The sequence below is a fragment of the Aspergillus saccharolyticus genome (genome assembly GCF_003184585.1).
Source record: "Aspergillus saccharolyticus JOP 1030-1 unplaced genomic scaffold BP01scaffold_19, whole genome shotgun sequence".
Classification (NCBI taxonomy): domain Eukaryota; kingdom Fungi; phylum Ascomycota; class Eurotiomycetes; order Eurotiales; family Aspergillaceae; genus Aspergillus; species Aspergillus saccharolyticus.
The window spans coordinates 403,192-429,088 of NW_020290629.1; the positions used below are offsets into that span (position 1 = coordinate 403,192).

At 47.7% G+C, this 25,897-nt stretch overlaps 9 protein-coding genes and 2 non-coding genes across 11 annotated transcripts; 5 read left to right on the forward strand and 6 right to left on the reverse strand.

The window, feature by feature from the left end:
* Positions 1-1,602: 1,602 nt before the first annotated feature.
* On the forward strand, positions 1,603-3,547 carry BP01DRAFT_400308 (cytochrome P450; the record flags this gene model as incomplete). Its single annotated transcript, XM_025578578.1, has 2 exons — positions 1,603-2,719; positions 2,771-3,547. 2 exons carry the CDS (start codon positions 1,603-1,605, stop codon positions 3,181-3,183), a joined length of 1,530 nt encoding a protein of 509 aa, XP_025430612.1. The 3' UTR covers positions 3,184-3,547.
* A 2,910-nt stretch (positions 3,548-6,457) lies between these two features.
* Positions 6,458-6,715, forward strand: BP01DRAFT_383506 (uncharacterized protein; the record flags this gene model as incomplete). The annotated part of the gene is made up of 2 exons (XM_025577428.1): positions 6,458-6,599; positions 6,660-6,715. 2 exons carry the CDS (start codon positions 6,458-6,460, stop codon positions 6,713-6,715), a joined length of 198 nt encoding a protein of 65 aa, XP_025430613.1.
* A 1,473-nt stretch (positions 6,716-8,188) lies between these two features.
* On the forward strand, positions 8,189-8,726 carry BP01DRAFT_70425 (uncharacterized protein). Its single transcript, XM_025580041.1, has one exon. The coding sequence runs from the start codon at positions 8,355-8,357 to the stop codon at positions 8,691-8,693; it is 339 nt and encodes a 112-aa protein (XP_025430614.1). The 5' UTR covers positions 8,189-8,354; the 3' UTR covers positions 8,694-8,726.
* A 19-nt stretch (positions 8,727-8,745) lies between these two features.
* BP01DRAFT_321069 (DUF914 domain membrane protein) lies at positions 8,746-10,663 on the reverse strand. The gene is made up of 2 exons (XM_025572721.1): positions 10,184-10,663; positions 8,746-10,122 (listed from the first exon to the last, which is right to left on the reverse strand). Exons 1-2 carry the CDS (start codon positions 10,411-10,413, stop codon positions 9,147-9,149), a joined length of 1,206 nt encoding a protein of 401 aa, XP_025430615.1. The 5' UTR covers positions 10,414-10,663; the 3' UTR covers positions 8,746-9,146.
* A 1,541-nt stretch (positions 10,664-12,204) lies between these two features.
* Positions 12,205-12,293, forward strand: BP01DRAFT_t187. The gene has a single exon. It is a non-coding gene; the product is annotated as a tRNA-Asp (tRNA).
* Positions 12,294-12,930: 637 nt separating this feature from the next.
* BP01DRAFT_70459 (putative 2,3-diketo-5-methylthio-1-phosphopentane phosphatase) lies at positions 12,931-14,166 on the reverse strand. The gene is made up of 4 exons (XM_025580042.1): positions 14,008-14,166; positions 13,616-13,941; positions 13,125-13,553; positions 12,931-13,058 (listed from the first exon to the last, which is right to left on the reverse strand). The coding sequence occupies exons 1-4, from the start codon at positions 14,042-14,044 to the stop codon at positions 12,948-12,950; spliced, it is 903 nt and encodes a 300-aa protein (XP_025430616.1). The 5' UTR covers positions 14,045-14,166; the 3' UTR covers positions 12,931-12,947.
* Positions 14,167-15,246: 1,080 nt separating this feature from the next.
* On the forward strand, positions 15,247-16,354 carry BP01DRAFT_424103 (cytochrome P450; the record flags this gene model as incomplete). Its single annotated transcript, XM_025579669.1, has 3 exons — positions 15,247-15,379; positions 15,428-15,510; positions 15,866-16,354. 3 exons carry the CDS (start codon positions 15,247-15,249, stop codon positions 16,271-16,273), a joined length of 624 nt encoding a protein of 207 aa, XP_025430617.1. The 3' UTR covers positions 16,274-16,354.
* Positions 16,355-17,636: 1,282 nt separating this feature from the next.
* Positions 17,637-19,811, reverse strand: BP01DRAFT_374625 (putative MFS transporter; the record flags this gene model as incomplete). Its single annotated transcript, XM_025576840.1, has 9 exons — positions 17,637-17,754; positions 17,817-17,901; positions 17,963-18,232; positions 18,451-18,584; positions 18,659-18,789; positions 18,934-19,116; positions 19,177-19,351; positions 19,461-19,616; positions 19,675-19,811. The coding sequence occupies 9 exons, from the start codon at positions 19,809-19,811 to the stop codon at positions 17,637-17,639; spliced, it is 1,389 nt and encodes a 462-aa protein (XP_025430618.1).
* Positions 19,812-20,437: 626 nt separating this feature from the next.
* On the reverse strand, positions 20,438-22,499 carry BP01DRAFT_374626 (3-oxoacid CoA-transferase; the record flags this gene model as incomplete). The annotated part of the gene is made up of 11 exons (XM_025576841.1): positions 20,438-20,485; positions 20,522-20,751; positions 20,812-20,933; positions 20,996-21,027; positions 21,092-21,171; positions 21,222-21,459; positions 21,509-21,521; positions 21,594-21,726; positions 21,870-22,154; positions 22,215-22,324; positions 22,402-22,499. The coding sequence occupies 11 exons, from the start codon at positions 22,497-22,499 to the stop codon at positions 20,438-20,440; spliced, it is 1,389 nt and encodes a 462-aa protein (XP_025430619.1).
* Positions 22,500-22,755: 256 nt separating this feature from the next.
* On the reverse strand, positions 22,756-25,321 carry BP01DRAFT_298386 (uncharacterized protein; the record flags this gene model as incomplete). The annotated part of the gene is made up of 7 exons (XM_025571912.1): positions 22,756-23,468; positions 23,525-23,598; positions 23,656-23,726; positions 23,804-23,942; positions 24,015-24,539; positions 24,599-25,084; positions 25,149-25,321. The coding sequence occupies 7 exons, from the start codon at positions 25,319-25,321 to the stop codon at positions 22,756-22,758; spliced, it is 2,181 nt and encodes a 726-aa protein (XP_025430620.1).
* Positions 25,322-25,668: 347 nt separating this feature from the next.
* On the reverse strand, positions 25,669-25,741 carry BP01DRAFT_t188. The gene has a single exon. It is a non-coding gene; the product is annotated as a tRNA-Lys (tRNA).
* Between the last annotated feature and the right edge of the window lie 156 nt (positions 25,742-25,897).

The following is a 25,897-nucleotide window of genomic DNA, read 5'->3' on the forward strand; positions in this document are numbered from 1 at the left end:
GATACGTCAGGTTAGGTTGTTTATGCGTCGGCGCCGAGCGGGTGGTTCATTATGTGATGAGGGCGTGTAAGAATGTGAAATTGCCAGCTTCGCTGTGTGAGACTGTTTGTTATCTAGTATTTTCCCGGACTCGGAAGACTGTGGTAGTTCTTAGTACTGATCCAGTCTTTATGATGCATCTGCACTAAATTCAGCGTCTCGTCCAGTAAGTCTTGTACCTCTTCAAGTATAGTACGTCTTTACATACAGAAGTACACCAAACTTCTCCGTAAATCAGGGAATGTCGGATACACGGCCGGGATTAGCTCACGGACCCCCCTTCCGAACTTGGTTTGTGTAATGTACAGTACTAACTATGAGTTGTAGCCTCATCCCAACCTGTTGCAATTGCACGTGGAAGCCTGACAAAGTTGCGCAGCACGGGTATTGCTACGCCGGCGACACAGCAGAGGAGACATCTGAGGCATCTCGAAAAGAGGAAGCATTTTCTTATCCTGGATTCACATCTTTTATCCATTCACACATAGATTCTCCTATGCATCCTGTATTCCACCCACGTACAACTCTGACACACCACCCCGCCCGATCGAGAATCAATTGCTTTGAGCCAGTCAGCCACCTGCCGGTACAATGCGAAGGATCGGATCCCAAAATCAAGAAGATCCAAGCCCCTCACACCAAAGGCTGGTGCTTATTCCAACCTCATCTCCATTCAGAAGGATTTTTCCCTTTCGTCATGCTTTGGCTTGTCTTAAGAGTAGAGTTGACTAGCTGCCCAGAATTTCTCCTCGTCTAGAAATAGACTGGGAAAAGGCGTTCGGAACTCCGAATGCCGAAGGACTTCGTATCGGAGATTGAGCGCAGGCGAACCGGAGTTAAGAGACACCATCGCGTTGCAACCGGTCAGTCAGTTCAAATGGGCTGACGCATTGTAGGCAGCAGAGATACTTTAGGTACTATCTGACTTCCTCCGCTCCTCCCCAAGGCAATCAGTCATTCACCTGGTGATGAGATTTATCGAGGCCAAGGCTGAGTCTAGGACACTTTTGCGGGGAACGATAACTACGGCTAGTTCCCTTGAGTCTAGGTTGATACCAAAATTCCTTGTCTTCGATCTGTACGAATGATCCAGGCAAGCTATGTATCTTTTTCTATTCACTGGAAAGCTGTATTTGGTCGGGTACTAGGTACGGAGTAGATACTACCCCTCATGTGCATCCAGGGATTGACGCAGTTGACATCAAAAAAAGAAAAGTGGCTGCCTTGAACACTGTCTCGTGTTCAACAGCTTTTGAACCGCGTACGGCCACTGAATCAGTACCGATTATCTCTCATTGGGGACTCGAAACAAACGGCTCCACTTCGCAGGCATCTCCGCTCCCAATTAAGCTTCACGAGTCAACCGACATATTCACTTACTTCAGAACACATTATCGGCCTTCCTTTCTCCACCCCGCCCGAATCCCGGCTATATATGTACTGGCGGACATACCACCTCACTAAGATAAATGCCCGAATTATCGGCTACTCCTACTCTCTTTTCTTTCTTTCTTGCTAGTTGATCTATCGTCCAACATTCCCAGTCTGGGAGGCCATTGAACCATGGAGACTTACAAATCACATCCACCCGTCGCAATAGTCGCTGTCGCTGCTCTGTTCCTCTGGTCAGTCATCACTTATTTGAATCGTCGATGGAAGCGATATCGCATTGCCAGAACAAATCAATGCCGACCACCCCCTGCCCTCAGTGAATGGGACCCATTCTTTGGTCTGGATGGGATCTACCAGCGAATGCGCGAGGCCAAAGAACATAAATTTCTCCAGAGCAGCGTCGACCGCTTCGAGACCTACGGCAACACATTCCGGGCGCGGCGGCTGGCCACGACTGTGTTTGCGACACGAGAGCCTGAGAATGTGAAAACCATTCTCTCTCTCCGATTTAAGGACTATGGCCTGGGAAATCGGATTCAATCCTTTGGACCGCTCCTTGGCCATGGTATCTTCACAGCCGACGGCGAGCACTGGGTCCAATCGCGGGCCATGGTTCGCCCCAATTTTGTTAAGGAACAAGTCGCTCATCTCGATTCCTTCGAGGAGCTGATGAACGACCTGTTGGCCCTCATTCCAGCCGATGGAACTACTGTTGATCTCCAGGATCTATTCTTTGGATTCACCATCGACTCTGCCACCGATTTTCTGTTTGGGCACAGCGTACACAGTCTGAAAAAGCGACGGGCTGGGCTCCCTCAGAGCATAGAGGCAGAGAAGGACTTCGCAGAGGCTTTCAACTATTCTCAAGATGCTATTGCTACACGAGCACGCTTAGGCAAGCTTATGTACTTTTATCGAGACCCCAAAGCCGCTCGATGCGACCGTATCTGTCATGACCTGGTTGAGCAATTCGTCGAAAAAGCAGTGCGGGTACGTGAGCGGTACAGCAAAGAGGACAGCGACTCGCAGGAAAATCACAGATACTTATTCCTAGATGGCTTGGCACGACAGACTGGTGACAGGACGCGGATCAGGGACGAACTCCTCAACGTTCTTCTCGCAGGGAGAGATACGACCGCCTCTTTACTGAGCAACCTGTTCTTCATGCTTGCAAAACACCCTGAGGTTTGGAAAAAACTGCGTGACGAAGTCGCCACATTGGAAGGTCGCACGCCTACATATGAGCAGCTGCGCAATCTGACATATCTGAAGTACTGCCTGAACGAATGTAAGTCAAAAGCTGTTCCATTTATAATGCCATCCGTACTGATTCAATTAGCGCTTCGTCTTCATCCCGTCGTCCCTGCTAACGCTCGTTTTGCTCAAACTGATACCATCCTTCCTACCGGTGGTGGCCCGGATGGCAAATCCCCCATACTCGTGCCGAAGGGCAGTGTTGTTTCGTATTCCGTCTTCGCTATGCACCGACGTAAGGACTTTTTCGGTCCAGATGCGCAAGAGTTTCGCCCTGAGCGGTGGGCAGACCTACGCCCAGGCTGGGAATACCTCCCTTTCAACGGAGGGCCACGCATCTGCGTTGGTCAGCAGTATGCACTGACAGAGGCAGGCTACGTGACGACGCGTTTGGCACAGAAGTTCTCGACGCTGGAAAGCCGAGACCCAGGGCCTTGGGAGGAAAGCCTGACACTGACATGCTGTTCCAGGAATGGGACTAAGGTAGGACTGAGGTAGTGTGCACATCGACATTGCTTGTTGAGAGATCATCTGGTTTTTTTAAGGGCATTGGACATGAAGCTACGATGGCAAAGGTCGCGTCATCCTGCGGATTTTGCAGGCCTGGTATCAATATTGGTCTCCACTTGCCAATTTACATATCCTTTGGCATGATAAGCAATTTGCGGCAAAAAGGGCGGCAAATATCCGTGCTTTGCAAGGCTCAGTCACCCAGTCAATCTAGGACGCGGCCAATCATCCTTAGGGCAGTCACAATGGACATAGGGCCGTAATACTGGAAATCAATGTAGTCAGCTTGACACGAGACCATGCCCCTTCTGGGAAGGGAATAAGAAACTTGATAAGACTCTCCCAAGGAACATCCTTCTGTTATTTTCTCAAATCCAAGTAATTAAAGCCACCACAAGGTAACTGAAGACTGACTAAATGCAGTCATGGAGCTCTGCTCACAATGACCGACACGCCTATCAGAGACGGTATTTGCTTCGGCATTTCTCACCATCGTAAGACCTCTGAGCCTCGGTGTCTAAATGCCACTGTGTGCATCTGGATCGAAGTGGGCTGCCCAAAACACATTCCTTGCTTGATGCAGAGATGGCATGACCTCAAGGAGATTCAAAGCTTTCAGTGTTCTTGCTCATCAACAGCCTTTTCCGATATTTGGATACTTGGCTTCAACTGCGGCCCAGCCCGGGACGGCTACTGAATCAACAAGAACCGGGTTTAGCCCGCCAGGATCAAAATGGGGCAAACTGATGTCGTACAGGTCGGGCCCGAGAACAAAGAAAGAGAATGGTCGGACGGGAGAGACATGGTAAAGAATAAGAAGCTCGAAGAAAAGGGTCGAGACAAGAGGGGCATCGAGGCTGACCAAACCTATATTTAGCGAGCGCAGACCACAAGGACAACGACCAGCGCACAGGTTTTCCAAATGAGGTATGCAGTTGTAAGGTGATACTGTGACACAGCAGCATAACATAGCTTTCACCTTGTCTGGGACGCGCACAGCCTTAACCAACAGTGTAACTAGGAAATTCGGTAGGAGAAGTAGCATGATCGGACCTGATCAGCCAATCAAAGTTGCATTTCGGCGAGATATGTCCTTTCCGTCAAGCCGTCCTGCATCACAGAAGCTGCCTTGTCGGTGAATATAGCCACTTTTCTTATGAAACTTTGTTGCTTTGTTTTATTTTGTTTTGTGGACCCAAAAACAACACATTTGTTTCACGAGGTCTCGCCGGAATCATAATGGTGATCTGGCAGTCTCTACTCCGTAGCATTTGTTGTCCTCCCAAGACCAGACCTCTTATTGTCTTTTGAGGCTGGCTAGAACTGGATGTATCAGAAGTGGCGGTGAAAATAGGCAAGACTTAGCCGGAAGCTCCCTCGGGGCTTCTAGTGCTGGTGGATCTTCCCAGGTTTCTGCAAGTTCCCCGATTGGACTACTGCTGATCGCCTGAAGCCATTCCACTTGGCCCCAGATGGGTCAGACTGTAGTGGACCAGCCGATCGGGTCCAGATCCGTGGCTACCGCCGTTTAAATGGTAAAATCGAGAAGTACGGCGCCATTTTAGAGACAATGCAATGCCTCGGACCGCGTGGTAAGTTGAACTTTTCCAGAAACCGTTCGTGGCGGGTCTCTGGTAGGTACTAATAGGGACGAGGAACAGTAATTGAATCCCATGATCGGATGTTCCCTGGTGGTTGTGATTAATCCATTCGGCAATCATGGGCCCAAGGGCTAAACTGGAGCGCTGTTCTTAAATCAGGGTACAACATTCGTGTCTTCTTCTTCTTTTGTTGTATCCAGACATTGGTAAAGATTGAATTCCAGTGACATAAAGAAACAGGCTCAATTTGGGGTCAATGCAGGTAGATGCGACGCACGCCAGCTGGAGCAACATTCTACTGTGGCTGCATGTTTACAACAAGATTCAAATTGAAGCTAGCTTCCGCCAGGGATTCTGCCATTACCCGCCATCCATCTCGGGCATCGCAACTGAGATCCTCCACCGCTGACTGCACTGCATACCTCACAGGTTGCTAGGTATATTATTATAGCACCATTTACCAAAAAAAAAAAAAAAACCTCCTACCATCGTCACGACATATAAGCTTCAACTTGCTAATCATTCTTGTTTCACTTGCTGGGTGCCCACATAGCCTAACCAGCTCATCGGTGCCCAAAAACCGGGATCCGGCAGACTATCGAGGCGCGGAACGCCATCCGCGTGAGCGGATCGGAGAGTACATAAGCCAATCAGGCCAGAACCGTTGATCCCGACAGAGCGTCACAAACCTGCGAACATTCCATAACCACTATCTAAGTATCTCGCGTAGGTAACTTAAGTACGGAGTACTTGGAATTTATTTGCATGTTCCGTTCCGCCCTATCCCTAGTCCCCCGCCCTGGATTTGTATCAATGGACATGGAATCGATGCCCCGGCCGCGGCTGGGCTTCTCCCCAACCAATCGGGGACACGCCTGGTCCAACTGACAATAGGACTAACCCTTGAAGTAATGAAAAAGACAGTACTAGGTATCATACTAAATAGGTATCAAGGCAAGTAATACTTTACCGAAGGTACTATAGAAAGCCAGGGAACTACGGATGATCCACTAGTAATACTTTGAGCATCATCAACATCACTCATCCTATTTCTGACCCCTTTCTTATCAGCGGTCAAGGCAATCGCAGTAGCATGAAAGAAGGATGAGGAGGAGGAGGAGGAGGAGGAAAGGAGGGAAAAGAATAGAAAATCGATATTAATCAAGAAAAAAAAAATATATGAAAACAAAAGACTGCTTCCCTAAATCCGCTCTCAGATTCCATCGAAAATGAAGCCGGTCTTTGAATCAGGTTCTCATCTACTCATTGATCACTGGTCAGCTTTAGACCTCCTTTTCGGGGAATTCCTTGACACACTCCGACAGGGAATATGAGGAAAGCCAACGAACAAAGCTGAAGCCACAAGTCGGATGCCTCATTGATGGGCGGCCACATGGCACGGTCCGAATTTCAAACCTGGTCGAAAGACCCGCAGAGGAGGTCGGTGAAATTGATGATTAACCCAGATCAAACAAGGACGAAGGAATATAAGTATCCTTCGAGACCGTCCTGGAAGTATACTCCTCAATGACCACACATCTTTCGATCATTCGTCGCAACTGCGCACTCCCCGCCGTTTCTCTTCACCAAAGGTTAAGCGAAACTTACTTCTTCCTCGAATTTTCCTGCTTTCGACCGTCTCATCGACGAGAAGCTTAACAATGGACCGCAACGTTACCGCATCGAAAGCAGCAGCCAGCAACAACAAGCTGGACAAGTCATCCACACCCACTTTGGCTGATTACCAAGCACAATGGAACAAGATTCACAATGATACTATTCGTCAGATCAAGCAGGCTCAAGGTATGGAACCGCAAGTTCAACGTTTGTTTTGCACCAAGACTGACTTTGCATGTCCTTCAGAAGAAGAGAGAATCGCACGCCTTACGAGTCGAGCGCAATCGTCTTCTTCGAATTAGCTCTGTTGGTGACTTAGCAAGCTCTCAGCAGGCTGCTAGCTGCCTACTAGCTACTAAGTCGGTTTGCATTGGCCTTGTCTTTCCTCTCTCCTTTTCAGAACATTTCCGACTACAAGTATTTCATTGAGCTCTTTCGTTAGACTTAGCGCCTTCGCCGGATATACCATTGCCCTGTTTGTATCCTATTCCGGAGTTCTAAAATTACAGTTTATACTACAAAGCATTTGATTTCAGACGCAGAATCCTTTCCAATTTAAACACATATTCGATAGTCTACGTGATCATCAAGCATACTTCTGTAAGATAGCGGGGGAAGCATGGCCAGATACTTCATCTAACATAATTTACATTCAGGCCAACCCTAATCCAAACCGGACGAACATGCCGAGTCTACAGCTGACCAGAAAATGGCCTGTACGATGACGTCGGGGGTGTCAGTCCTCCGATCTTGTTGGAAATCGAACCGCCACCAGTAACTAGGCACGGTAGCTGGATTTTATTGTTGAAATCATGCAAGGTATGGCGGGGCAGACGGTTAATATGATACGACATCGCGATTTTCTTGACAAGGTAGGACTTAAAAGTGCTACTTCGTTCGACAAGCCAACAACAAGGTTAGTGGAGCTGGGGAACGAAAAGTGGTCGCGCCCAGCGGCCCCACACTGTAACTTTTTCACTTTTTGCGGATCGGACGATCGTGGTTCGGATCAGGTACAGTGCGACTTTTCAAGGTATTCGCAACCAGGTCATCGGGACCTCCAGTTGTTCTTTGAGTAGATATATATCTAGTTAGTATTTACAAGTTGTAAGCCACCAACCGTAGTACCCGTACATAATATTAGTCAGTAGTCTCTTTGACCACTCCTCAACTTCAGCCACTAGGGTGGAAGGGGATGTACTCCGATGTTTGATGTTGGGGACTCAGTCAAAATCTGACCTCACCACAAAAATCCCCCCCGGCCCCCCGGCCCCCCGGCTTTTCCGCCGCCGAAAGTACTTGCTGACCTCTCTGAGTCTGGTGGCTTAGCTTCATACCTTGTTGGGACAAGGGTCTGGCTCCCTGCTATTCACACATAACATATGATGTATACATTTTGTTGGTATTTGTTATTATTCCTTTTCTTTTCTTTTCTTTTCTTTTCTTTTCTTTTCTTTTCTTTTCTTTTCTTTTCTTTTCTTTTCTTTTCTTTTCTTTTCTTTTCTTTTCTTTTCTTTCCTTTTCCTTTCTCATTTTCCTCGTCTCTTCCAGTTTCTTCGTCCCATCAGTGCGAGTTTAGTAGACTCATCAGTTTTGACTCACTAGCCTAGTGGACTGATTCGATCCACCTTCAAGTTGTCAAACAAAGAAGAAGGTCGGATGCAGCAGCTTGACCGATCTTAAACATGCCTATTGTTGTCAACTTCCTTTCTTACCTTGGAGAATTTTTGCTGTGCCTTTGCGATGCGATAGCGAATCGGAGTCACTACAGGTAAATGTAGTCCGAGTTGTAGCAAATTGGTCACCGGGTACGTTGCATGCTATACTAGAAGAGCAAAGGTGCCGTGAAAATAGCAGCGGGTCTCGGTTCAAGTGCCATTGGGGTTACGATCGTCCTTTCCTTTGTCCTTGACCATCGCAGTTCATCCTGCGTCGAGCCTTATGCACGAGGCAGAGGCACTTTGGCAGCTGCATTATGGTTGGGGTTATCGCACTAATCTATGCACCCCTGTCCTCTTGATACTTTTTGTCAGTCGTAGTACTGCGAGTGGTGGTTTACAGTTAGGTCTATTTCTTTTCTCGGCTTGCTTATCCGTCACAACCCCATGTGTCACACACATGGGCGTACAGGGGATGCCCAGCCAGGGTTATCATCTTCGCAATTATTTACGATTGAGCTTTTATACAGCAGTTGCCGCAAATGGGACGGTTGACAGTGAGAGCTGGCCTGAGGGAGAGCTATGCGCTATGATAGGCATGACAATCTGGTGTGGATACTGAACTCTAGTCCTCCCTTCGGACCTCCTATTATAGCGCAACATGCCAAACGTCTCGACAATTTTTGATTTATAAAGCATCAAACCTACTTCCATTCATTGTAAGCTCCGGGGTCTCACCAGGCTCTTGAACGCCAACAACCTTAGCCTTCTCACCTATCATCCCCTCTACAACAGCTGGGTAACTTGGTGGACCTGGCATCTGGTTGCTGGCCGAAACAAGAATTAAATCCTCCGAATGCTTGAGACCAAAGAAGGTAGGCAAGAAACGATTCATGTCATCGTAATCCTTCTGTCATGGTTGCGTAATTACTTAATTCTAGTACATATAGCATATAAAGGCAGGCTAAAAGGAAGAAAAGAAAATAAACACGAGGAACTTTTAACACGGCACATTACGTCAATCGCGGCTTCGCACCTTGCATCCAACGACCATAGTCCGGTCCTCCGGAATGATCTAAACAAGAGCATGGCCAGTATTCTGCGCACGACGAGCGGTACCCACACCATCAACACCGAGTTCCTGGTTCTCACCCAGCCACGGCTTGGCCGACTCGCCCAGTTTGCTCTCTTTAATGAAATAGACAAAGAGACCGACCACAATCAGCACAAAAGCGATCGGGTACAGGAAGTGAACGGTGTAGTGAAAGACCTGAATACCGATGATCAAGCCCCAGAAGTTCATCGTCAACATGGAAATGTTGAAGAACGCGGCCGACGAAATACGGAACATGATCGGAGCTAACGTGTAGAAGATGAACAGAACGATGGTGTAGCCGGCGATATAACCTCCAACCTTGCCATTCCACGTGGCACTGTGGAAAGAGCTCCGGTCAAAGATGGCGCACTGAACGCCGTTGATCCACATACCCCAGAAACCCATCTGGCCGATCACTTCGTACATGGGACGCTTCGAGACCATGAATTCCTCAAATAAATTGCTGAAAGCGTAAATAGTGGACGCAAGCAAAGCAAACAGATCTCCTTTAACTTTGTTCGATGCGGCATAATCAGCTCCACGAAGGTAATCCGATGCGATGAGGAGACCGAGACCGCCGCAAGCTAGGAAAATCCCCAAATACTGTGTGAAGTGATACCGCACACGCAGGAAGGTGAACGAGACGATCACAATCACGACGATGGTCCAGAAACTGAAAAGCTCGGCACTCAGCAGCGAAGTGTAGCGGTAGGCCAGCACCATAAAGTAGTTGCCCTCAACATCGAGGAAGGATAGAATGAAGTACTTCCAGCAATCGGTGTACAGCATCCGAAACCATTTCTTGAAGCCGTACTTGTAAATGGTAATGCTTGTGTACACCAGGTTGAGGAGCACGTAGTTCCATAGAGTCTGAAACGCGGGGATACTGGTTCCTTCATTGGACAGAAGACTGGAAAAGGTGGAGGAGCTGATGTTTGCGAGCGCAATGATCTGACTGAACAGAACAATTTTATTAGAAATAGATTCTTATCCAAGGAATTCAAGGTCAGCCTTACCCTAGCAAGATGAGTAACCAGAAATCTCGAGTGCGCATATAACGGAAAAGTTGTCGAAATCGTCCCTCCTGCGGGTCCTGCTGCTGTTCCTCTGCCTGGCCCTGCGAGCCCGTCGCTGGCGACTCAGTCACTGAGTGAAGCTGTTCATTTTTCTCTTCCAGCGGAGTTGTGCGCTGGGGCTGGACCTCGGCAGTCACCGGTGTCTTCTCACTCCCGTAGAAGGTCGACATGACGATGGTGCGACACAAACAAAATGGAAGGGCGATGGGCGAAAATTATTGGTATTAAAGTCTATGACAAAAGCGGAAACCAGAAAAAAACACTCGTTTAATAGGAAAAGCAAGAGCTTTTCGCCAGCAAAAGTGAGCGCAAAGCTCCGAAGTCGCTCACTGCCTGAACCAAAGGGCGCAAAGAAGGAAAAGAAATAAAATGTTCAAGCAGCGCCGGCGCTTGAGGGATTTTATAGCAGCGTGGGTTCTAGACTCTGGGCTCGCGAAAAAAACCAGGTTGACCTGGTCTGGACGGACTGCTACCTGAGAAAAAACCTTATCTAATCGGGGTGCGGAGGGGCAAACCTGCACCTATGATGACATGCGATAACATATTCTTCTAACCTGTAGGAGCTTAGTGTTAGATTTAGTCCACAGAGTAGTATTTCAAGTTCCGTTCCAACATCAAACTCCGTAGTCATAAGATCCAGGTGTAAGTGGCTGATAATGATCACTATCTAATTGCCCAACACTCTCTACAGACTAGTTTCAAGAAATCGCTACTGAATTTCTCATGATGCAATATCAGTTTCCCTGGCAGTCTCTTTCTCAGTCCTGACTTGGAAGTACATGTACAGTACCAAGTACCACACTAAGTACTTTTACAGTTTACACAGTACGAGGTACCTCGGGGATTTCCACACGAAGTGGGAATGCCACGAGCCCCGACTGGACGGCAACTAAAGTCGCCCCCGCCTAAGTCTGGCCACTGAGCCAGTAGCCTGATTGCTGTTGGTCATGCTTTCAAACCTTTTTCCAAGCTTCTTTCCAGGCTTGTGTAGTTAGTGTGATATACTTGAATGATAAAGAAAAGCCCGCAGCAGCCTGACCATCCACAGTGAGACTATACACGATTTGGCTGTATGTAGCTTTTGTTTGTGGAAAAATTCCGCAGAGGCTCGAGTAAAGGTCTTCGCATTGGACTTGTAGGCAAAAGTCTTTTACGCATATGCTCTGTGTCAGTACTACCTCCAATCAAACCGATCATGAACTCGCCTGAGAAGTCGCCCGTGGCTCAATAAGAGCTGCCGAACTCGTTCTCATCTACAAGAAATGTCCTTAATGCAGTTTAGCGGAATTCTTTCCCAGGATGACCGGTGCATTATGCTTGTATCTCAAACCTGAAGCCGTATAGGAGTGAATTGGAAGCACTGCTTTCTGCCTTGTTCAAAACCAGGTAGAGACCACATGCTCCCTGAACCAGGGAAAATGATCAAGGGCAGAGATGCCTCAAAGGCGGAAAATGGTACCATCCTGCAGTCCGCGAAGAGGTGCACTAAATTCCCTTATTTGGCACGACTGGCGTGAATCTGCCTTCTACATCCTTAGCTGGACATACAGCCAAGCAAAAAGACTTCATGAGGAGAGTTGAACGTTTAAGCTGGGGCTGAATGAGTGCAAGTGGTAATCGAGGGATGAGAGGGTGGGAGAACTATGTGGAGTCCTTGAGTCAAAGATCAACAATACGAAGCATCTACATAGGGTGCATTTGTTAACTATAGGATTGGCGACTGTAGACCTGACGATTTGTGAATCATATCACAAACCATGCATATATGATTTCCTCAAGGAAGTAAAACAATCAAGTCAAAGCGAGTGACTGGCTAGTATGCAAGGTTCAACAAACAAATTGCAGCTCGTGGCTTAGCTTACTATACTCTTGGTGGATATGAAATGCTTTTTAGGATGAGGCCCGGAGACGAGTGCCAGAAAATTGTATCTTATTTAAAATTTACAAGGGTAAGTATCGCATCCTCGATGGTCTAACGGTCATGATTTCCGCTTGTCAATCCCGGTGGGAACAAGCGCGGGAGACCTGGGTTCGACTCCCAGTCGGGGAGCTTCTTTTTGGTCTTCACATCTATCATGTTAAGTCGATCGAACTAACTACAGTCGTTTATTTTATCCATTTGGGACCCAGCTAATCCTCTCTTTAGTATGCAGTGCTGCTTGGACTCGGTCTCTCACCATGATTTATTCACTCAGAGACGCCTTTAACACTTTTCATCACATTACCGCACACGGCTCGTTATAGTTACTTTATTCCCCTTAGTCAACCTTATTCGCCTTACTAAAGCCTACAATGTTGAGCCTCTCCAATGTTTTCGTCGTTGACGTGTGGTCTGCGCAATTGAGGGATAGTCTTTCTCTTATGTAGTTAACGACAATCTCTCACAGCCTTCCGATGGTGGAATGAGATTTACGCAGGGAGGATAAGCAGGCAGATACTTCATTACTAAAACCGAACTAAAGTAAGCAATGAGATCGTGTCCTCGGTCCCAGAGATTCATTTTTCGATATTGCAAAGCAGTGAAGCTCTTTGACTCAGAGCTTAACTAGTGCAGAGAAAATAAAAGATAGCAGTTTGACTTATTTAAATCATTCATTCACATTACGTTTAATCGTCTATGTCTACTTTATGGTCTCGTCCATCTCACTACACCGTACGCCTGCAGAATGAGTGGGTGTCTCAGTAACGGATACAGGGAAAAGCTTCATGCCGGAACATGATTCATTTGGCTTGTCGGGTGATATTCCGAAAAGCTTTCAGGCCAGAGAAACATTTTATCCTCCTTCGAAGGAGTAGCAGCCACGAATTGAGGGATCTGTGACATATTAGCATAAACAAGCGCCATGAAATATGGCCCACCAAATCCATAATCCAGACTCACCGCTTGCTTGCTAGAGATGCGTCGCCACATATTTGCACGAGGATTGAACCGGGCGGGTTTACCCACGCCACCGGTTCTTTGCTGATCCTCCCTCATGATGACTTCGACTTCCCTCTTAACATCGGCAAAGGAGTCGAAGCCGATATAAGGAATCTTGTTCTCGATACAGTATTCCTCTAGGCGTAAGCCCCTACGGGCGAAGAGCACATCTGCTTCCCGCGCAGCTGGAAGATCAGAGACACCGTCTCCGATAAAGATGATGAGTGGAATTTCTCCATCCAACGCACTCTCTGCGGCTAGAGCGCGACCCTCTTTTACCGAAAGCGCTTTGTCATGGCCGAGTTCGTTATCGTGCCGCCAGATGGGCTTCCATTCCGACCCATCGGATCTGATATCAGCGTCGTTGGCAACAATCTGAATACGGGAAGCCTATGCAAATACCTATCAGTACTGAGAAGGTACCACGGTACTACACCCGAATGACAGCATACCTCTTGCTCTCCGAGGAAGGTGTCCAGCACTTTGCGGAGAATTGGCTTAAGACCTGCACTGATAACGTTGAAATCGATGTTGTTGGCCATGCAAAGTCGATGGAATTCTTGGAACCCAGGGTCGATCTCTAGCTCTCTCTGCATGATCTGAAACCCATCTTCAAAAGGGACTCGAAGGGAACCCCACATCTCCTCCGAGACATCTCGGAATGAGCGCTCGCCTGACTTGATCTGTTCGTCGAGCAGCCGGCGGCGCTCCTCCCCGCAACCTAGGTTATCGAACAGGACATGGCCCGTGTCTTGCATGAAAATGGTGCCATCAAAATCTATAGAGGGCGGGAATATTAGCGCTGGGGTAGGGATGATCCGCAGGGGCACTATCCTATACTTACCGGAAAAGCAAACGATTTTTCTGGTTGTGGTCGACATTGTGGCCTGGTTAGAGCGAGGTTAAAATGGTCTGACAAAAGCGTGATGTATGATTCTAGGCACTTTTCACCCCGGCGATGGGTGCAGTGAAATACCTTTCCCACGCTGGGGAGGGCGAGCCGTGGCGACGCAAAACCGGAATGGTTTTCAATGACGTACCAGCGGAACTATCCTCTCTCAGCAGGGGGCTTCGGCTATTGTGACTAACCAACGAACGTATGAAGAAAAGAGGGGGAAGTGATTAGTTAATCGTGCTGAAGAGAGTGAGGGGGACCCATCGTCCCCGGGGGGTAGAAGTGGAGACCAAAGGGACCTGACCGACTGCCCACATCGAAGGATGGCGATTTCAGCCATTGTTGTTGGCTGTTAAAGACTGGACCCGATCGGCATCCCGAGGGGCTGGAAGTTGTGGGAAAAGGGAAAATCCTGAGTATTGGGTAAAAAGGCCCCTTCATCTGCACTCTGGTTAACGTCATCATCGTCTTACTTAAGCGAGGTAACAAGAAAAGGGAAGTGACATGACATAACCCATTCGCTCATACCTTTAAATTCCACTTTGCTGAGCTGTTATTGTTGTTGTTGCTGAACGGTCGAGTCCTTCCTCATCCGGCTGCATACACGAACAGCCATGGAGGAATGGACAGAGACGGAAAACCACTTATTTCCATTGATTTCAGCCCGCAAATTCTTGATGAGTCTCATTTTCAGCCACGGTATGTACAGGGTTCACGGTGATTGGTTTCTCGCCAAGTGGAAAAGATAAAGATGTGTGGAAGAATTGAATCTAGGCCGGCTACCGCCCGGCAGCAGTCTCACGGCTGGTTCCGAATGAACATTTTCCGCCCCACCGATGATGACATTCCCCATTCTCTGTTTTCCACAGCTCACCCTCGCGTTCTTCTTTGCATCACAACGTTTATCCATTAACCCCTCACATTCACCACTCATCTCTCATCTCATGCCCCATACCGGCCCTGGTAGTTATCGATCACAGCGGCTGGTGGTTTGGCGCCTGATAGCGCTCTGATGCCTTCTTGGTTGTGCGCATCACAGTGCATGGTCACTGTATCAGTGTATACTCCGAAAGCATATGAAACTCTGCAACCCATCGTTCTAACATTGCTCCACATCATCTGCAGTCACTGATCTCGTCTATCCAGGAACTCCGTGCGATACAGTTATAGGTGAAATAGAGTACAACAATGACTGATGACACGGTTACCCGACTCTCCTACTCAGGGATTGACATGAAAACAGACCAATGCGGAAATCAGACTGAGTCCAGATCACAGAGCATCTCCTCTGGAAATGAGACATCGAAGATCTCGTCAATTGGTCTGTCAGCCTGCTAGTTGCTACCTAGCAGAAAATCCGCATTTACAGCAGGTATTTGTGCTGCTTGGAGAGTGCGGCAAATGATGAATGCTTTCTCTCGTAGCCTACCTAAAGCACTCCATTTGGGCTCCGTATGTGGCCTGGAAGGAATTTCGGTCATACTAGACGACTTGTTCACCAGCTCTCAGGCTCGATCTGCATCAGGTAACTCCGGACGGATGCAGAGATGCCAGAGAGTATAAGTTAACAAGTGATTTTGAGGATACGTTGTGAAATGCCAACGGTAGTTGCTCGAAGGCTCGTCCTCTTTTAAGGCTTTTCCCAGAGACAACGTGTCACGCCCCAATGTGAATGTTTTCTGCCGCATTGAGGCAGTACAAAAGCGCGTCAGCCTCACATCAAAGAGTATGAGAGCCAACCCCTCCCCCTTTTCGGGACCCCCTTGTATGGTGATGAAGCCGACTCTTTTACTGACATGTAAAACAGCCTGCGAGAACCGCCAAAGATGATATGATTTTGCCCGGTGGGTACAAACTTCCCGAAGACTCTGTCGTTGTGGGGGCATTGCACCACCTGCACAATAACTCAAATGTTTGGGACAATCCTGCGCGCTTTGACCCGGACCGTTGGGATACAGAGGTCGTTAAAAACCGTCACAAGACCGCTTATATTCCTTTCGCGACGGGTCCGCGGATGTACATTGGCTTCAACTATGCGCTTCAAGAGGTCAAGGTCTTCCTGCCTGAGTTAATTTATCGATACAAGTTCACCCGGGAAGGAGATTCAACTCAACTCATCCGAGCAAACAGTCTCTACGTGAGGGCCGAACGGCGGGTGAAATGGCCTCCAAAGACGGATTTCAGGCCGACGGCTTCATTAGAGTTAGTCGGATGATTCTTGACTCTTACGTTCTTGTACATAATGAGCTTTTTGAGAAACCCTAACCCTTGATATTCCTCAACTTGTGCCCTTTTTCAGTGATGGACCAAATCCCATGCACTAGTTCGGTCTGCAGTAGCCAGCTCTCCTTCGTCACTAAGCAGCCATTGAAGTCAGGTCCATGGAACGCAATTATAGGTCAGCATGTAAACAAGTTTAAGAAGAGAAAGAGGCATTAGACGGTCATTTCGGCATGCCCACAAGTTCTCCCGTCTATTCCCTTTTTGTCAGTTCGACGCCTCGCTTCTTCGTGGTCTACTGGGCGTAAGAGTGAGCCATCAACATGTTGTTACCCCATGTATTCTTGTTTGTATAGCGTACTTCAGGTTCTAACAAGAATGAGTTATGTATGGGCAATGGTACAAACAGTACTATTTTTGCAGAAGAGATTATCCATGATATTATATTCATTTCATTTGACCTTACGCCCGCCCGCGTAGCAGTAGTTGCATGCTGAGCCTAGCATACTACCTTTACATAGCTATGCTCATATATACAGACACATAAATTATATCGATCTAGTAGTTAAGCTACAGACATATTATGGCTGTTCCAAAGCTAAACACTTTATACACAAATATGAACAGAATTTTCCTATCCGAGAATCTGTATGAAATAGCTGTACGATATATGGGCCATCCTAGCATCACCAAAAAACTAGCTATATACATAATAGATATTCGATTCTAGATTAGTTATAGCCTAAATAAGTCTTTTATCGAACTTTAGCGGTTTTGTGAATAATACTACTATAAACTGTTCCCCTACTTATATGTGACCTAGACATATTCAATTATTTAAGACCACAGCTAGAAGTCTTATGGCAGTATCTAATATAGGCTCTCGATATGATTTTGATCAAGAATCATTCATCCTCCGATACCAGGATAAATTGGTCTAGACAAGTTATCAAAGCATATCAAGGAACAACCACACAAGCCCCTAGCCAATAAGAGACTAAGAGCCCTATGTTAGAATCGAACCGGATGGATGAGTTGCTGTGTGCGAGGGCTTAACTGCTCGGCCAACCACCCGTTGGAGTGAAAGGCAGTTGAATTCCTTTATGATGTGTTCGCTTGCAGAGTATTTGTACTTCAATTATATAGCTGCAGAGTTATGATACAATAGAAGCAACAGCGTCTGAAGCCCCACAGGAAATAACCTGTCCATGTTCGCAACTGGTAATTGGAACATCAATCGGTAGAAAGGGACGAGTTTCATCTCTATCATCTGAGTGTGGGTGGATTTACCGGCCTTTCCATCTTTCTTTCGTCAGTCAACCGATCATCTTCCAGACCAACCAACCCTACTACGGAAGCTACAAGATCATCTTAAAAGCAGGGTCTCGATCATCATGACATTCCGCGTATTGCGCATACTTGCCTTGTGCCTTGTCACGGTTGATTTTGGCACAGTATAAGACGTTAATCAAAATCCTGCAACTCCACATCAGTTCCGGGTATTATCCTTCAGGGGTAAGGACAACCGCTCAACTCACATCAGCCATGCGAATACCAAGAGTCCCATGATCATTGTGTGCCCTCGGTGATATTGAGGCTTGTCCTGGTCGGGATAATTGAAAGCTGGTTTGTAACTTGTGAGGATTCCAGCTATTACTGCCATTACAACAGAAGAGAGACTCACTAGCCAGGAGTCCTCCGCAATTTGCAATAGTGAGTTGCATGGCAGATGTAGTGGCGCGCTTGTAATGTCCTGCAGAGTTGTTTGAGTTCCAGACCAAGATGCATGGAACGGAACTATATAGCCCAGTCGCCATAAGACAAGTCATTGCATACTTGGCTGATGATGAGTGAATATTTGCAATCGCGCCATATCCCGCTATGGCAATCGGTAATGTAAACAGCATCACCACTCCACGCAGCTGTAATCTGTCCGATACGACAGCCACAACCACTAAGTAAAATTTAGCTTTGCAATGAACATTGAAAGACTGATTGCTTCAAGATCTTACCGGTCACAACCGTGGCGACAGCATATGGTGTAACGGACCAGAGTTGTATCTGATTCGGATCTCGGGCAAAACCACTCTCTTCGATGATCGTCGGAAGCTGATCATTGCAAGTAAGATTTTGTTATAGGAGGGGAGAGGAGAGAAGCGAGATTCAAATCACTTACAAACAGTCCGAATGAGTACAGACCTGACAAAATTGAGAAGTAGGCTGTAGCAGACATCCACATTCGCGGGTCTAGAAGCCCTCGTCGCACTTCAATCCATTTGAGTTTCTCCCTCTCGTCCTCCGGCGTTCTAACCTCCAGGATAGTTCCGTCCAGGTGAGCAGATTTCTTGGCCTACAACCGTGTAAGGTAGCTATGACTTACGCATGCTCGACCGAAGGGGTGTCAAGCATTACTCTTTCAAGAGCATATAGTCGCTCTTCTGGAGTCAGGAAATATGCCGTTTCCAGACTGTTTGGTAGCAAGAAATAGTTCAGCACGCCAACAGAAGATGTCTGTAATGTGTCAAACAAACTAGCAGCTCTTCTCTGTGCATCCTAAGATGAGCCTTACCAATAAGCCCTCGATGATCATGATCCAACGCCATCCTTCAAGCCCTCCTCTGTGACCAATCTGCGCTAGTCCACGTGCCAAGAGACCTTCAGCGTGTTAGTGAATATATCTGCATATCTCCAATAGAGGATCAAAGGTCTTCCATCTGAGCTTCTCAGAGATATTGCTCTCTTACCTCCAAAAGCTCCTGACAGAGAGGCCGCAGTATAGAATATCCCGATGCGCAGGGCCAAATCATTTCGTCTGTAAAAGAAGGACAGGTACAAGACCTCCAAGAGTCGGAAACAGTGAGCGTGCGCAAAAGAGCGAGGGTTTTGTTCAGAACCCACAATTCCAGGAAGCAATCCGCCTTCGGCGATTCCTAAGAGGGCTCGGACAACGACGAAGCCAGCAAAGTTACGCACAAAGCCTAAGCACATCGTAAATATGCCCCACATCATCGTCAGAAACGGTAACCAGATCTGAGGCGAGGCCTTTCTGATGACCAGGTTACTTGGTAGCTCGCTGTTCGACATTTCATGCATGGCACGTGGTTTCATCAGTATCAGAGACAGAAAGAGCCCGGGTGAAAGAAAGGGGGTTCGCGAAATTTGGTGCATGTGTTCTGACCCACCTGCAGATATACATGATGTAAAATACCGTGAGGCCTATATCATACTGATGACCGGTGATGTTGATGTCGTCCTCCAAACCAAGGATCTTGGCATTCCCTACATTGGTTCGATCGAGAAAAGAGCAGAGGAAAAGGCCGGATAAAGCTGGGAGGAGTCTGAGGAATCGTCAGTGATCGAATGCAGTGCTCATGATAAAAGAAGACGTCTATCTACCTGCAGTCCATTTTGAACAAGAGATTTCGTACCCATCGCTGATGGTCTTCATCATCGTGGCCTTCTCCCACGCAGCGTTCCTGCTTGACGGATTCGTGGCCTTTGCTTTGCGACTGAAAAGGGTCCATATTCTGCATATTTGAGGGTGCTCGATCCAGCGACTATGGTGCGTGAAGCTTGACAATAGCAGCGAGGCCCAGAATAGTAGCGAGCAAAGAGAGAATAGGGGATAAATCCAGAGAGGAAGGAATGAATTTATCATGTAAGCCGACAGTTAGCGAGGAAGGAAGGACCTACTACTAGGGGAACACTTATGGAGAGCAGCGCTCCGTAGTTTTCTCCTTCTAAACACGATATGCATCTCTCTCAGCGGGATTAACATCATGGATATATATGCATATCTGAACATGAAGGGGACAACACCTTGCCCCGCACTTTCTTTCTGCCCGGATTGGCTGTAAAGAGTGACATTGAGCCGTGGCGTTTTATCCTAGCTCCAATGCGTTTCCGCGTTCGGGCATTGTCTATACTGGAGCAGTTCTTATGTATGCATCCCAGATGTATGTACAGTACAATACACTGCTTTTGTGACAGATGAATTTCCATGTCTCTTCGTGCTGACGCGTTCTTACGTGCCGGCTCCGTCGCAACAGAATGGCCTGAGGCTGGATGCGAATCACCCCATGATTCCCAGATGCTCCGCAACAGCAAAGGTCGCTCCGGTCTTACTTTTCAATTCTTCAAGTTTCACCCCCGGAGCAAGTTATGTGAGGAGAAGTTCCCCTTTAGTCCGGTCCACTTGGAACACGCACTAAGCACATATATCAGCTACCTGGGGCTTCAGGACTGTAAGTAGAGTTATGCACTTACCAGGTCCGTGATAATCGTACTGACACAATTCGCCCCTGTGAGGGGAAGGCTGCAATGAGAGACAACCTTGTGTGATCCGTCCCGTGGCCACTACTATCTTGGTCTGATCCGGGTTGGACATCAAATCCATGGCCCCTCCCATGCCCTTGAGCACTTTACCGCGGCTCATATAGTTTGTTAGATCTCCATTGGCGCTAAGTTGTAAGGCTTTTTGAAAAGAAAGTCAGTCGAAGATAGTCGCCAACTTTGGAAGAGGGTAATTGACACGTACTCCTAAAATGGAGACATCCACATGACCCGCACGGATCATTCCGAACGACTCAGTACTGTCAAAAGTCGCAGCTCCTGGAACAAGCGTGACTGTCTCTTTTCCAGCATTGATGATATCCCTAAGAAATGATCAATGAGGTATTCAAATATGACTACGATATTCCCGAATCTGACCACTTACGGATCCACTTCTTCCTCTGTAGAGTAGGGGTCCTGGTGCGAGAAATTAGTTTGTTTGCCCAAAGTCATGGAGGCACAGGTGATTTAATTCTCTCACCACGCCCAGTATACCGTTTTCGGATTGCACCCAGACTTTCACTTCGGGCGGTAGAAACGAGGGCGCAAGGGTCGGAATTCCTGCAAGGATATGGAACACATTGGCAGTCGAATGAAGTTGCGCAACCTACCAACTCCCAGGTTCACGTAGTAGCAGTGCTTGAGTTCCTTGGCGGATCTCTTAGCAATGCGATTTCTTTTAGTCATTGCCATATCCTTGACTGCTCTGACGGCGCTTTCATCTGTGTCAGATCTGAGCTTTTTTATTTCTATATGCTTGTCTTTGATTGCGGGAACAATCCGGTCGACGAAAATTCCCGGAAGATCGACGTCATTGGAGTCGATTGACCCAACCGGGACGATATCCAGCTTCAACTACCGTGAGTGTGGCTGCTTTCGCCATGATCGGGCTGAAAACCTTTGTAGTATAGCTAGGACAGGAATTAATGTTCAGCATATTAAGTATACGCGGCAATAGTCATGCCTCAGTGGGTGGTTCTTACCGAAACACACAGCTCCCTGCTTCGTCAGCCTTCCATGCCCTAAGATTTGCCACATCTCCATTCAGTGCAGTCTCAATCAAGTATGTCTTGCCATTGAACATCCTGGTTTCGCGTGGTGCACCATGCTCGAGCACTTATCCATGCGCATCCAGCCGAATGGGTATCGCCCCATCTTGTAGCAAAGTGTCTATTCAATACAAGTCAATCAACATCATGGGGTTGCCATTGCTTCTTCGTAGCGCATTATTAGAGAAACAGAGGTGCAGAGATACATACGTGCACCTGTAGGGGTGAAAAAGGCTGGAATTCCAGCGCCACCAGCGCGCAGACGCTCAGCCAGTGTTCCTTGCGGTGTGAGCTCGATCGGAATCTCGCCGGAGAGATATTTCTTCTCTAGTGCCTTACTGTTACCGATATAAGAGCGAACAAGCCGGTTCACTTGTACAGCCTGTCTCAGGGTTAAAAGCCCGCCTTTCCCAGCAGCACCTGCGTTATTGGAGACCGCAGTCAGCGAATGTAACTTGTCCACACCTCGACAATGAATAGCCGTTATCAGGGTCTCTAATTGAACAATCAGTCACTCAGTTTTCATTGCTAAAAACATAGTACAACAGTCATTACCTGCAACACCACAAAGTCCAGATCTTGAACTGAGAATAGTCGAACCGCTTTTCAAGTCGGCCACTGCCTCGTCTGCATCTATGAACAATTTTGAATCCCCACGATCAATCCTGGGACTCGCGGGTAGATACCATTCCTGGTCGTTGAATGACTAGCGGAAGTCAAACCCCTACTACCTGAATTTGACCGGGGAGTGGCTCGTCCCAGCTGCAGAGGCAGCTGCAGGCGGGAGGCAAGAACTGTCCTCCGCAACAATGCCAATGACGATAGTCTAAGAGTTGCCATGTGTAATATTTTCTTTCCATTACCCTGATATTTAACAGATGATATCACCCTCGAATAGACAAAAGGAGACGGGAAGACGTTGGTCCTCAATGGACCCGGTAGGGAAGCATGGTCCGGCACTCGGGGCTACTTCTGGACGCCGACGGGTGGATCTTGCCCAATGATGTAATCGACCGATAGAGATAATCAAACTGGTAGGCACGGTACATCTCATTGTAGCGACTGCACGCAGAGCAAATATGCAGATTCTTGATGATTAAATATTGCTGAAGTCGGTCGAAATGCCGTTTCCAAACTCAATCCATTCCAAATGCATCAGGTCATCCATAGAAACCCCGGGGACACAGGCTCCAAAGGCTGTGTCCACTCGGTTGACGGCGTCGATGATTTGGTTGTCAGACATAGCAGAGAATGGGATTGGTTCGGACCAAATCGCAGGAGGAAAAGAGGATGGATTCTGTGTTCTGATGATAGAATCGTATGAGTTTACTGCTGTTGACGGCTGTGAACTCCCGTCCTGTATCAATGGTTGTGTTTCAGCGGTTTCCCTTGGCTGCAAGCTCGGAGGAGAGCGCCGAACAAGCTCTCGCAAGAATCTTCCATAAAGTACTGAAGCACCTTTCCTGTGGTGCGGGGTAGCCCCTATCCTTTCTAGCACCGCAGCGGTCTCTTCGACCAAATTCCGCACGCTAGGGGCCAGGCTAGATTTGCTCTCTGCCGCCATTGCACTCAAACTCAAGGCCGAGCATGCCGCGAACGAGATCATGATCACTGTGTTGTTCGGCATTGACTTCAATTGCGACTCGCCCTGTATGGCCGCCCTCATGACGTTCAAGGCGGATGAGAGGCTGGCTGCACGAAAGAACCGTTTCACTTCAAGAGGCGCTGTAGGATGATTGATTACGCCACCATAGGTCGATAACTGGGTATGTATAACCAGAATTTCAACATAGGGCGGAAGAGACCGTGCTTAGTATACTGTTAGCAGTTCCACCTTTTGAGGAGGAATGATAGCAGGTACATACATTGACCTTCCCCGAGAGCCGGTGTCCAGGCTTCATACCATTGCTCATAGAAATTTTCAATGAGCTCTTTGATCCTGCAGGAACAAGGAAATAGTCAGCAAGATGTGCCAAAACCCATTCCGTGTACACACAGTTGAGCAGCCTTAAAGCCAGTGTCCGTAGATTTATCACAATCGGCTTTTATTCTTTGGAAAAGCCCATCCTGGTGAACGAAGTGATTTTGTCAGGAGTCTGTCTTGGAGCCTTGAATGAAACGGACAGGAGGAATAGGGAACTCACCAAGTTTCTGCGAAGAACGGCCATAGAATTCATTGGACCATCGCGAGAGTCGGCGATATCAGAAAGATACCACTTGTCACAGTTGTCTATAAGAGCAGTGGGAGGCACCGTAGAATTTCTTCCACGAGCGAGGCACACACTACGAGATTTACTTAACCTGCTGCAGGACAGACAACTTCTTGTAACAGAGATCGAATAAGCAAAGGCTTACCCTCGTTCGAGTACAAATAGTGCGATCCACGCCCTCTCACGTCGTCGTAGGAGCTTCCGACCCCATACTGAGTCTGGATCCACGTCACCAAAACCGTCCATTTGCAGTGCTCTCTTCGCATCGATACAATCAGCCTTGGCAATACGGTTTAAAAGACCGCTTTCGAAAGTCGCCGAGGGAAGTACGACCTTGTTCAAAGATAGATCCAATGCGATAGTCAAAGCCATTGCAATATAGATGCAGGTGTCATCATCTCCTAGGCGGTTTCCAGTTTCCATCCACGGCACATTCACCATGAATGCAAGGACTATCTCGACTGACCGATGGCGCTGGGTGATGACGTTGTGAGCTAGCAATGCACGATGTCTGGATAATCTCTTCGATAGTGCCGCTGCTGAAGGCAAGAACAAAGCCGCCGCAGCTATTATCGAAGTGAATAGAAATGCCGACTGCGAACGGACAAACGATACGTTATGGACCAGAGGATCAAGTCCCCATCGAGTGTGAGCGAGGTTGCAATAGAAACTGGACGGTGTCAGCGAATATGGCGGCTGAAGCACATTTGAAATTGTCTTCGGACATACTGGGAGAAAAGAGACTCTGCTTCGACGAATGTAACAAGCCCCAGCTCAATGGGGTCCACGGTAGGACCAATGTCTAGACTCACAGAAGTGGGTATAAAAAACGACCTGGCAGAGGTTACGGTGTTTTCCTTTCCGTTGACCTTATGGATTCCGGGCGTCTGCGATGTTGCTGTTGTTGATTTTGTTCCAATATGCATGTTGCTTGGTGACAATTGTAGGTCTGAAGCGCGTGCAAGTAATTGCAAGGGATTCTCTGCATCATCCAGCGATAGACGGTCACATGAATTATCGTACCTGGGTGCTGATAGAATGAAGGATTCGGGGGGGTCCTCCGATAAATACTCTGTCTCGCTATGTGAGCTTCGCCCTTGTATGTTGTCGAGCAGCCCCTGAAGATTGGAGATCAAATTCTGGGCATCCTCAGTTCGGGGTCGCTTGATGGCCTGCTCGATTTGATGCAGCGTCTTCTCCAATCCTTTACGTTTACTGGTACCGGCTTGTCAGTGCGTGTCATACTTCCAGGACTCGAGCATATGTATGTAGTGCGCACTTTTTGACCCCTTTCTGTCGGCCGAGATGGTGGTTCGGAATCACACACGGCACATCAGCTTGCCTGCATCGATCACAAGACGTTACATCTTGGGTACGACTGCACCGAACCTTGCTTTTCCTACAATTGAGACAGGCAGCCTGTCGACCCTGTGACAACTGGCTTGTTCCCATAAGAAGAGATGGATTCCCCATCGCCAATCATCTGAGACGAAAGATAAATACTCGTACAGTAGATGTTCGTTCAAAAGCGTGTACGTCGGTGTTTGTCTGTAGCTGTCATCATCGGGCAAATGAGAGAAAACAAGCACGCAATAACTTAGTAGGTACGGAGCGCAGTCTTCATCCAATAAGAACTTGCAGTAGGCGACTATATCAAGGGAACGATTCTGAACAGCAGGTGCCGACGGGCACTACAGTTTCAATCACAACAAGGTTGGACCAAAGAGCGCGAGTCCGATTGCGTGTTCGGGTACTGGGAATAAAAATGTGGCTCGAAGGTCGCCGTACAAAAAGTACCAAGCCGAACGCGGGGGTTGAACCCGCAACCTTGAGATTAAGAGTCTCACGCTCTGCCGATTGAGCTAGCCCGGCTATATGTTCTACCCTATGGCAAATATAATTGAACGTACCTACCAATATAATATCATGCGCGAGGACTTTTGCCTCAATTTCCTCAGTTCGCCAATTCAAGCGACCTGAAAATAGATGGTGCCAATCCATTTAGAAAAACATGTAACTAATGTGGAA

Bases quoted from the DNA above. Each gene is read 5' to 3' on its own strand.
- BP01DRAFT_70425 (XM_025580041.1), top strand. From the start codon at position 8,355: ATGCACGAGGCAGAGGCACTTTGGCAGCTGCATTATGGTTGGGGTTAT.
- BP01DRAFT_321069 (XM_025572721.1), bottom strand. From the start codon at position 10,413: ATGTCGACCTTCTACGGGAGTGAGAAGACACCGGTGACTGCCGAGGTC. The intron at 10,123-10,183 runs GTAAGGCTGACC...TGTTCTGTTCAG, and splicing joins TGGTTACTCATCTTGCTAGG to TCAGATCATTGCGCTCGCAA.
- BP01DRAFT_70459 (XM_025580042.1), bottom strand. From the start codon at position 14,044: ATGTCGACCACAACCAGAAAAATCGTTTGCTTTTCCG. The intron at 13,942-14,007 runs GTAAGTATAGGA...CGCCCTCTATAG, and splicing joins AAAAATCGTTTGCTTTTCCG to ATTTTGATGGCACCATTTTC. The intron at 13,059-13,124 runs GTGAGTCTGGAT...AATATGTCACAG, and splicing joins GCATCTCTAGCAAGCAAGCG to ATCCCTCAATTCGTGGCTGC.